The sequence below is a fragment of the Salmo trutta genome, chromosome 14 (assembly GCF_901001165.1).
Source record: "Salmo trutta chromosome 14, fSalTru1.1, whole genome shotgun sequence".
Lineage (NCBI taxonomy): Eukaryota > Metazoa > Chordata > Actinopteri > Salmoniformes > Salmonidae > Salmo > Salmo trutta.
Genome location: NC_042970.1, coordinates 75,228,488 through 75,240,009, shown reverse-complemented (window position 1 = coordinate 75,240,009; position 11,522 = coordinate 75,228,488). Strand labels below are relative to the sequence as shown.

Genomic DNA, 11,522 nt, shown 5'->3' with positions numbered 1-11,522 from the left:
ATTGCTCGTGTTTCTTGGCCCAAGCAAGTCTCTTCTTATTGGTGTCCTTTAGTCGTGCTTTCTTTGCAGCAATTCAACCATGAAGGTCTGATTCATGCAGGCTCCTCTGAACAGCTGATGTTGAGATGTGTCTGTTACTTGAACTCTGTGAAGCATTTATTTGGGCTGCAATTTCTGAGGCTGGTAACTGTAATGAACTTATCCGCTGCAGCAGAGGTAACTCTGGGTCTTCCTTTCCTGTGGCGGTCCTCATGAGAGCCAGTTTCATCATAGCGCTTGATGGTTTTTGCAACTGCACTTGAAGAAACTTTCAAAGTTCTTGATATGTTCCAGATTGACTGACCTTGTCTTAAAGTAATGGACTTGTTTCTCTGTGATTATTTGAGGTGTTCTTGCCAAAAGCTGCACTGTCAAAAGCTGCACTGAAGTCTAACAAGACAGCCCCCACAATAATTGTATCAATTTCTCCCAGCCAATCATCAGTCATTTGTGTAAGTGCTGTGCTTGTTCAGCGTCCTTCCTATAAGCGTGCTGAAAGTCGGTTTTCAATTTGTTTACTGTGAAATAGCATTGTATCTGGCAAACATTTTATTCCAGAAGTTTACTAAGGGTTGGAAACAGACTAGCTTCCCTCCAGGCCTGAGGGAACACACTTTCTAGTAGGTGTCACGGTTGTCTTATGAAAAGAGACCAAGGCCCAGCGTGCGTATCGTTCCACATCTTTATTTCTATGTGAAACTATGCAAGACAGACAAACTATAAACAAAAACAAACCGTGACGAAGAGGTGCTACATGCATAAACTCAAAATAATCTCCCACAAACACTAGTGGGAAAAACAACAACTTAAATATGATCCCCAATTAGAGACGATGGCCAGCTGCCTCTAATTGGGAATCATACGAAAACCCCAACCTAGAAAAAAGAACCTAGAACACAACATAGAAAATTTAAACTAGACAAAAATCCCAACATAGAAAAAAGAAACTAGAACCAAACCTAGAAATAAATAAACTAGACAAAACCCCCCAGTCACGCCCTGACCTACTCTACCATAGAAAAATACAAGCTCTCTTTGGTCAGGATGTGACAGTAGGTTTAAATTGAAGATGTGGCAAAAAGGAGTGGCATTATCATCAGATCCCGGTGGTTTATCTAGAAGGCCAGCATCCCGGAGATGCCGCTTCACTGTTGACATTGAGACTGGTGTTTTGCGGGTACTATTTAAATGAAACTGCCAGTTGAGGACTTGAGAGGCGTCTGTTTCTCAAACTAGACACTAATGTACTTGTCCTCTTGCTCAGTGGTGCACCCGGGCCTCCCACTCCTCTTTCTATTCTGGTTAGAGACAGTTTGCGCTGTTCTGTGAAGGGAGTAGTACACAGCATTGCATGAGATCTAGAGGTCGACCGATTAATCGGACCGATTTCAAGTTCTCGTAACAATCGGTAATCTGCATTTTTGGTCACCGGTTATGGCCGATTACATTGCACTCCGAGGAGACGGCGTGGCAGGCTGACTACCTGTTATGCGAGTGCAGCAAGGAGCCAAGGTAAGATGCTAGTTAGCATTAAATGTATCTTAACATAATCACTAGTTAACTACACATGGTTGATGATATTACTAGTTAATCTAGCTTGTCCTGTGTTGCATATAATCGATGCGGGGCCTGTTAATTTATCATTAATCACAGCCTACTTCGCCAAATGGGTGATTTAACAAGCGCATTCGCAAAAAAAGCACTCTCGTTGCACTAATGTGTACCTAACCATAAACATCAATGCCTTTCTTAAAATCAATACACAAGTATATATTTTTAAACCTGCATATTTAGTTAATATTGCCTGCTAACATGAATGTCTTTTAACAAGGGAAATTGTGTCACTTCTCTTGCGTTCTGTGCAAGCAGAGTCAGGGTATATGCAGCAGTTTGGGCTGCCTGGCTCGTTGCGAACTGTGTGAAGACCATTTCTTCCTAACAAAGACCGTAATTAATTTGCCAGAATTGTACATAATTATGACATAACATTGAAGGTTGTGCAATGTAACAGGAATATTTAGACTTATGGATGCCACCCGTTAGATAAAATACAGAACGGTTCTGTATTTCACTGAAAGAATAAACATTTGTTTTCGAAATGATAGTTTCCGGATTTGACCATATTAATGACCTAAGGCTCGTATTTCTGTGTGTTTATTATATTATAATTAAGTCTATGATAGAGCAGTCTGACTGAGCGGTGGTAGGCACCAGCAGGCTCGTAAGCATTCATTCAAACAGCACTTTCCTGCATTTGCCAGCAGCTCTTTGCTGGGCTTCAAGCATTGCGCTGTTTATGACTTCAAGACTATCAACTCCCGAGATTAGGCTGGCAATACTAAAGTACCTATTAGAACATCCAATAGTCAAAAGGTATATGAAATACAAATGGTAGAGAGAGAAATAGTCCTATAATTCCTACAACCTAAAACATCTTACCTGGGAATATTGAAGACTCATGTTAAAAGGAACCACCAGCTTTCATATGTTCTCATGTTCTGAGCAGGGAACTTAAACCTTAGCTTTTTTACATGGCACATAATGCACTTTTACTTTCTTCTCCAACACTTTGTTTTTGCATTATTTAAACCAAATTGAACATGTTTCATTATTTATTTGAGACTAAATTGATTTTGATGTAATATTTTAAGTTAAAATAAGTGTTCATTCAGTATTGTTGTAATTGTCATTATTACAAATGTATATTAAAAAAAAGTAATAAAAAAATAAATAAAATAAAAAAATCGGTATCGGCTTTTTTTGGTCCTCCAATAAATCGGTATCGGCGTTGATTAATCGTAATCGGTCGACCTCTGAGATCTTCAGTGTTTGCCAATTTCTCGCATGGAATAGCATTCATTTTTTAGAACAAGAATAGACTGACGAGTTTCAGAAGAAAGTTCTTTGCTGATGCTCCAGATACTCAACTAGTCTAAAGAAGGCCAGTTTTATTGCTTCTTTAAAATCAGAACAACAGTTTTCAGCTGTGCTAAAATAATTGCAATAGGGTTTTCTAATGATAAATTTGCCTTTTAAAATGAGAAACTTGAATTAGCTAATACAACGTGCCATTGGAACACAGGAGTAATGGTTGCTGATAACAGGGATGCAAACTGGTGAGGGCCCAAAAAGGTGACATATTTTTTGGAGGCACTGAAACATGCAAAACAAAATCACTACTAGGGGGAAATGCAGGTTAACTAATTAAACAACAAAGAATATGATCTACGTGATCAGTCTCTGTGTGTAAAATAAAGTGGTTAATGTGAACCTAACTCACAGCTAAAAAATGTAAAGAAAGCAATCCAATGTTATTTGTTGCCTAGACTTTACTGCAAATGACACTCAAGTCTTGAGAAAAATAACATTCCCTGAGTTAAAAAAAAATGATATCCCCCCCTCACACACACTCACAGTTACTGTCAAGTTCAACACAACAAAAACAATACCTTTGGGCTACACTGCATATTATACACTTTCTGCCTGTGGACATCTGTTCTACAATGTGCCAGCAAAAGTGAGAAAGAGGGAACGTGTGTGGTGTTCCTTTCACCTCTATAGAGGCATCCAGCTTAAGCCAGGCCCAGCTCCAATTACACTTGATCCCTGAATCCACTTGTTTAACAAGCAACGCCTCATTTTCACCTAATTCTCTCATTCTGAAAATTAACCACATACTGAAGAGGGAAAACATTAGTTAACAGATAGTGGTTAGTTCGTTAGCATTTCACACAGATTGCCAGGGTCCAGTAAGCAACTAACGTCTTATAACTTGAACAGCAAGGAGTCGTATACCAGTTAATACTACAGCAAATTGGTTAGGTTACTAATGTTAGCTCATCTGATGTTGTACGTTAGCTAGCTAACGGCTTCATTAGCTGACTTCATTAGCAAGCCAATTTTCACACCATAAACTCAATTATTTGATCAGATGAGTTGGCTAATGTTGCTCAACTTTTCTCTGGCTAGCTAACGGAGAATTCGATCCAGCTAGCAAGATACTTAACAATGCTAATACTTGTTTTGCCACACTTTCTCCCTCACCTCAAACTTTCCAAATGCCAGTTGTTTTTCGGTTACAGCCCATGAAGTACTCTTCATCCCCGTCTTCGTGGTCAGGCTTCTCACCTAACATTAGCTCTGTTTTCGTTCAGTGGATGCGCTGCTGTAACTGCCTTTCTACTCTATGCGGTCTTTCCAGAGCACATGCTGATGCTGTAGCCAGTGTTGTCAACGCCTCAGTAAGGAAAGTAGCTATTGGCTGTCCTAAAAGTCACTAGATGACATCACCTAATTTGCATAAATGTTTTTTTTAAATGTCACAATTCCAACCCCTCCTTCTTTATCCGGGCTTGGGACCGGCAAAAGTGACCCAAAAGAGACTCTCTGGCGGAGTTACTTCGTTTATTATTTGATTATTATTTTTTTTCTTCTTAATTTGGTTTGGTTTTTAACCTTATGGTCCACTTAGGAGCCTACAACAAGTCACAGTAAAACATGAACATTTTTTTTTACATACAATCTAAATGGACCAAAAAGAGACAATAGAAAAAAAACTGTCAATGGCAATGTGAGAAAATTATGGTAACTAGTCTGGCCCTAATTCAGGTAAAAAATAAAATAAAATAAATTCCAGACCCCCCTCCACACACACACACACACACACACAGGCTGTGCTGGCTCACAGAAAGAGTGGGTCATCTTCATTTTGGTCAAGGCTCTCTATGGCAGGTTCAGCAACTGAGGGAGCTGACTTAAATGAGTAAGCAGCTGATGTGCCAAAATGCTGCAAAACATCAGGCGCTCATAGCAAGCCTCACCAGACAGCTTCAGGCCATATTGAATGTACAGGATGGAGTTAAGGATCTGCAAGGACATCCCATTTCTAAGTTTGCTTTTTACCACACTCATCTGGCTGAATACTCTCTTGACTTAAGCATTCGAGTGTGGCAAGGACAACACAGACACAGCAGCCATGCCAAGTTCTTGAAACGGGTTGATATCAGCTGCATCCCTGAACTTCCAAATCTCACTCCAGAAGCCCAGTGTTTTTTGGTCTCATTCCATTTACTAAGATGGATGGCACGCCATTGCTGGACAATCTTGTCCATCTCTGCAGGGGAGTAGCCAAGGAGCTTGGCTGTTTTCTATTTCTCCAGGGCTCTTATTGTGCTTTAGAGTTTCCTCCACATTGAAAACTGACATGTACTGCAATGCTTTGATGTTGTCCGGCAGGCTCACCCTCAACTCATTAGTGAGGGAGATGGTGAAGGCTACACACCACTTTCGGACATTGTTTTCATCCTCAGGCGCAAGGTGGAGCTCAGCTGCCTTTGACTCATAAAGGTAACCAAGGTACGGTTTGGGACTGATGTATCCATCTATTGGCCCTTTGAGTACATCAACATTTGCCAGTGGATTCAGCACCCTGCTGCTCACAGACTTGATCAGGTTAACCAAGCTGTCAAGTAGCTTAAGAAGATCTACTTGCTCTCCCTCAAAAGCCTTGATGGCCAACTGTACCTCACCCAGCACTGACTTCAAAAAAGTCAGATACAATATATTTTGAGGATCACTGTACTTGGAGTATAAAACCTCAGCCATGTAGCAGTGTTCACTGGACTTGGTGACTGTGAAATGCAGCCTAAGCTCCTCCCACTGGTCCATAATGCATGAAACCGCGGGTTCAATGGAGCGTCAACGTGTGGCACACACCTTGGTTATCTGTAAAGGTTTCTCCCCACAGTTGATGGTCTCATATATGGCCTTGTAGGCCTCCCTGCGCTTTGGAGACACTGAAAACCAGTTATAAGTCTCTCGTATCAAGTACTCCACACTACGGGGGATGGTGTCATTGGAAGCATGACTTACAGCAAGCTGCAGAGAGTGGCACACACAGCGAATAAGAACCAGATATTTGAGGCCAGACTCCTCCTTCAGCACTTTATGGTCCCCATTGTTAATCCCCGTCATAAGAGGCATTGTCAGTCCCTATCCCCAGGAGTTTCTCTTTTTTAAAGACAACACTTTGAGGAAAGCCACAATAGCACGGGCTATAGATTTGGCATCTCCTCCCTCCAACTCAACAAGCCCCAGAAATGTTGATACAATTGTCTGCTTGGTGTCACTAAAGTACCTTATCACAACCCCCAGGTACTTAGAAACACTTACATCCGTGGACTCATCGAGGAGGAGGCTGAAACGCTGGTCACCCACATCTGCTACCAACTTTTTCAGAAAGTATGGTGCTAAAACACCATTAATCATTTCTGTGCACTGTGATCCTGTACATTTTGAAGTGGGTAGCAGCAGTGGAGTCTGAGAAAGCAGCTCTACCTGCTTCTCCAATGTGATCACATGCCAGCATGGAACAGTGTTCAGCGATAGCTAATGCCATGGTGGCCTCAGCAATTCTTTAAACCATAAATGTCAGCTTGTTTTGGGTGGAACTTAAGGCTTTGCCTTTTGAGTATGTTTTTGAGTTGTCATGTGTTTTTTTACATCACTAAGTTTGGGGTAGAAATCAGCCTTACAATACAGGCAGTATGCCCTTGTTTCATCTCCAATAAACAGCTTCAACCAGCCTTTGAATTCAGGGTTTGATTCCCACTCCTTTCTGTATTTTTGAGTGTACAGTTTAGACTGAGACATGATGAGCTAGCCAGCTAGATGTTTAGCTTATGTCACAGAGAGGCACACACACAGTGGACAAGGTGAGTAAGTGACTGAGGCTGTGTGAGTCAAATGCAGTGATTTATTTTTGTGCAGCGATTTATTTTAGACAAAGAACATTTTACATTTACATCCCGCCCTGAATGTAAGCCAGGGCGGGATCAGCCAGCGGCGGCTTCCCGCATGCGCGATTCATTTGCAGTCTGGACGCGGAGGGGTGAACATCTCCTGCTCTGACTGCAGCTGGGAGGGACTGCTGCGCGAGGACTGGGCCGCCTGTGAGTGCTTTGGGACGGGGGTGGGGCCAACGGCAGCACCCGCTGCTCGTTGAGAAGAGTAAGAGCGATACGTGCTTTCACGTCAGAGTCTCCAAAAGTCTCCAATAACACCAGAAAAAGTCACTAGCTTTGTCGCTAGTCAATTTTTTGAAAATGTGTTGCTAGAGGGGTCTGAATAGTCGCTAAATATAGCAACAAAGTCGCTAAGTTGGCAACACTGGCTGTAACTAGCAAATTGGTTGTCTCTTCACTCGCTTGCTGCGCTGCATCCTGTTGTTACGTAAACGATTGGCTGAGCCTTGGATACAGCCAGTATTGCGCCAAATGTGCATCACTCGTTCGCTTACAGCCAGTAGTGATCCAACCCAAACTTTTCTCATCGGCTCTACACAAATCACATAGGTCACCTACTTTGGATTCAAAACGGCAAATTTCGCCAAAAGGTGACTAGATTGCATCCCTGTGATAATGGCCCTCTGTACGCCTATGTAGATATTCCATAAAAAAATCTGCCATTTCCAGCTACATGAGTCATTTATAACAATGTCTACACTGTATTTCTGATCAATTTGATGTTATTTTAAAATTGACAGTTTTTTTTCCCCAAAACAAGGACATTTCTAAGTAACTCCAAATTTCTCAACGGTAGTTGAGTCAACGGTAGGCTATTTATTGCCTTGTGTGGTAGGTTGACACTAATGTGTCATAACCAGCCATAAAATAACACAATATATGTCACAACAGGTCTAACTATGTGTCATGAGTGTTATGACCATATTATTACAAGTTATGTCAGCTGTTATGACATGGTCACGACCGTGTTATGATGCTGGTGTCAAATAAAGTATTGACAAACTTGGAAACAAGGCTGCATGGGATTTCCCTTGTGCAACTCCTTGCAGCCAATGGCAATGTCCACTTTAGGTATAACGCCGGGAGCCGCTTGTGGATTTGACAGTGCCACCTCCGACACTACCAATACAACCACTATGCGGGTGTCGGCTAGCGCGGATCTGATAGGATCCGGTCTTAAGGCTCTAAGGTATTATACAAATACGCAGCTTGGGCTCTTTTTGTTGCAGCATGTGACAGTTGAAAGGTATTGAGACAGGCCCAATAAGCCCTCTCCAAAACCTATCCACTTTCACTGCACCACAGTGAATGTAAAGGGAGGGGTTGAGCCATACATTAGCAAAATACCAAACAACCTATGGATCTCCCAACAAGACTGAACGGATGTCTCTTATGCAAGAGCTAATGTCTCTTCCCCAAAGTTCCAATTCAACATTTCCAGGAAGGGAAACATACAGGAAGTATCTTCATGGATTCCGTTTTCCAAACAGGAAGAAGCAATGGTTGCTGTGGTGATTACCCTCTCAGCACGGCGGGCCGGGCCTTGTGTAGTCCTGCCAGTACCTCAGCATCTGGCTCACTTTGGTCGTCGTCACGGCAACCACGGTGGACAGTTTGCAGCGCCCGTAGCTGTAGATGGGGTTGACATCAAAGAGCGACTTGCTGGGAGGATTAGTGAGGGAGATGCCCAGTCGCTTCAGACACATCCCCGGGTAGGCATCCTCGATGTAGATGGGCTTGAATGAAATGAATTAATGGATGGATGAATGGCAGGATTCATTAAATAATAACATGCTTTGTGAATGCAACATAATAATAAAGTGTTACCAATGAATGAGAGAAATAAAGAAAAAAGAAGAATACTTTAAGTCTCATACATAGGAACATTTGTTTGGCAAAATACAGAAGATCAACATACCTTGATCTGTGGAGAGACCCTCATGATCTTCTTGGGGAGGTCCATGGACATGATGTAGCAAAACCCCAGAGGGTACGGAGGATACTCCGACTCAGCCATCACCTCATAAGGCAGGAAGAACTTCTTGTTGGGCTTTCTCAGCACCGGGCTGTGCCACCAGACTAGACCAGTCATGTAGTTCTGTTTGGGAGTGTCAGGGTTGACCAGCATGGAGACAAGGTTCTGGACGTTGAGGAACACGTCTGAGTCAATCTTCATGGCATAGGAGGCCTCGGGGCACCGCGAGACGAGCCACTCGAGGATCAGCATGGTCTTGATGGTCAGGTTATGGTAGGAGTCCATCAAGTCGCTCTGGAGGAGGTCGTGGTGCGCCCGGCTCTCCTGATTCACCTTCGAATCAGAATCAACTCAAATCAAACTATTTAAAATGTTAATAACCCCAACACACTTAAAATAAACACAACATAAAAAAAAGCTAAAACAATCAAGACCAACCTTCTCCTGCAGCTCCTGAGCGTTTGGTCCTCCAGGAAGTCCGAGCATGAATAGCGTCTGTACCTTCTTCCCCTGCACCAGGGTCTCATTACCCCACGTCCTGCGGATGGCATCCCGGGAGGCCAGGTTACCTACCAGGAAATGTACATGTTAAAAATGTGTTGGAAATACAATAATTACACAACACATTTTACTGTAACAATTTTTCCAGTCGGCTTTCACAAATACCTGAAAAGAAAGCTAGTTTGGATTGCATTTTTAGTTCCTAAATACATTTAAAATGTATTGGAAACAGGCTATCAAGTCACTTCACATGCCATGGATCATGTTAGAATTGCAAACAAAATGTTTTAATCTTGTGTGAAATTTTCAGTGGGGTTACCAGGTGCCACGGGGGCCATTAGCACCAGGAACAGGGCCTGATTCCTGGTCCGACACTTCTCCGGCTCATCCATTACGAATTTGTACCCCCGCGGGTATGCCACATGGTACCGCCCGGGATCCTCCCATTGGACACCATTCCGATTGGTCAAGACACGCGTGTTCACCTGATCATCATCAGGAGTCTTTCCAGTGTGACTGATTACCGAGGGTCGCTCCACCAATTCAATGTGAAGGTGGTGTAGGTCACAGAGACAGCCACCAGGATGAAGAGAAAACAGGGTCTTCTATACAGCCTTCCGGAAAGGGCTGCACAGGATTGCATCAGAGCTGGGCTGATGAAGAGAGAAAGGATAGAAAGAGTGAGAGGGGTCAATGGTTCGTAGGTCAATGGTTCTTGCCTCACTGTTGTACAGAAGTACCATTTGAATGTATAAACATTTCTTGAAATCACCCCTTACACAGCAAACAAGAAATATAAATCATGAATATATTGTTAAGATGAATATTAATATTTTTTTTGATCTCTCATATACTATACCTCTATAAGATCAAGTGATGTGCATGTCCGCAGCTATTATCAATGAAAAATATATAGCCTGCCTAAAAAAGAAGTGGCATTGTGTTATATGCAGTTGAACAGCATAAAATCAAAGTTGAGGTTCTCACAGTAGCTATCTCTGGTGCAACATACAGTAGTTATAGATGGTCACTGGTCATTGGTGCATGATCAGACAGATTGATAAACTATATAAAGAAAGAAATTAGAGATAACATGACGCTGCTGCAACAGATGCCATGTTCAGAACTGGGAACTCTTTTTTTCCCAAGTTCCCAGTTGTTTTGAACGCAGCGTCATGTTATCAGGTGTCTTGAAAGCACCAAGCGTAGGCTATATTGCATGACCACGGTTTGCTTTGCCCTTTGTACATGAGTGTGTTACTTAGACAATTGCGTCTGGTGTACTGGTGGTGTAGTTAGACTACAATAACTATTCCTTGGCTGTCTGACAATCACATAATTAAGTCGTATAAAGACAGACACGTGTTAGAAGTCCAGGGGTGGGCAACTCCACGCCTCGAAGGCCTGATTGGTGTCACACTTTCTCCATCCCTAGCAAACACAGCTGAATAATCAAATTGCATTCTAAACTGAAGATCATGATTAGGTGAGTATTGGAGTCAGGTGTGTTAGCTGGGGCTGAGCCAAAACTATGACACCAATCAGGCCCTCGAGGACTGGAGTTGCCCACCCCTAGACCATGGATATCCAACACCGCACTAGTTACTAGGTGTGCTGGATGTTGTTACACCCCAGCACTAACACACCTGTCATCATTGTGTCTTCAGTCGGTTTATTTGAATAAGGCGTGTTAGCGCTGGGCTGGCATAGGCTGGAACTAAAGTTTGCGCACATCCAGTAACATACTCTAGAACCGGGAAACTATATTTGATGACGTTCAGTGTAATCGTAATCCCTTATGACTGGATCGGGATAGCATGAAATATACCTAATACACACCCTCAAAATAATGTCGCAATGTCTACAAACAAACTCCAGCAATAATTGACACATACCTCATATTGTCTCGTATCATGTCCGGCTCAAAGGGATTGGCACATGGTTGACGTCTTCTTCCTCCTTCCTCAATGTACGTTGACGACGGTGATAAGACCAAAGAATTGGCCGCCCACAGGTAGAGGAGGAGTCACTGTAGGCTGGGTGCCTTTTGTTTTTCATTCTCCACAGCCCCTCCCACACACCGCACACTCAGCTAGCTGCGTACCTGGCTCCAGGTCAGAACTGACAGATATAAATGTATTGTATAGAGCTGAAAAGATTGCCCTGCCTGAAAAGTATATCTGTTCTACGTCATATTTTTTATT

At 42.7% G+C, this 11,522-nt stretch overlaps 1 protein-coding gene across 4 annotated transcripts; it reads right to left on the bottom strand.

Annotated features, from left to right (window-relative positions):
- Positions 1–7,132: 7,132 nt before the first annotated feature.
- Positions 7,133–11,307, bottom strand: LOC115147405 (beta-1,3-galactosyltransferase 2). Of its 4 annotated transcripts, none has more exons than XM_029689642.1 (6): positions 11,214–11,307; positions 10,178–10,239; positions 9,638–9,971; positions 9,256–9,386; positions 8,761–9,150; positions 7,133–8,578 (listed from the first exon to the last, which is right to left on the bottom strand). In XM_029689642.1, exons 3-6 carry the CDS (start codon positions 9,708–9,710, stop codon positions 8,366–8,368), a joined length of 807 nt encoding a protein of 268 aa, XP_029545502.1. In that variant the 5' UTR covers positions 9,711–9,971; positions 10,178–10,239; positions 11,214–11,307; the 3' UTR covers positions 7,133–8,365. The 4 variants fall into 4 exon arrangements, with proteins under 4 accessions (XP_029545502.1, XP_029545505.1, XP_029545503.1 ...); XM_029689645.1 differs by having other exon boundaries at positions 9,843–9,971; XM_029689643.1 differs by having other exon boundaries at positions 10,178–10,235; positions 11,214–11,286.
- Between the last annotated feature and the right edge of the window lie 215 nt (positions 11,308–11,522).

Bases quoted from the DNA above. Each gene is read 5' to 3' on its own strand.
- LOC115147405 (XM_029689642.1), bottom strand. From the start codon at position 9,710: ATGGATGAGCCGGAGAAGTGTCGGACCAGGAATCAGGCCCTGTTCCTG. The intron at 9,151-9,255 runs GTTGGTCTTGAT...TCTGATTCGAAG, and splicing joins CTCAGGAGCTGCAGGAGAAG to GTGAATCAGGAGAGCCGGGC. The intron at 8,579-8,760 runs GTATGTTGATCT...ATTTCATTCAAG, and splicing joins GGGTCTCTCCACAGATCAAG to CCCATCTACATCGAGGATGC.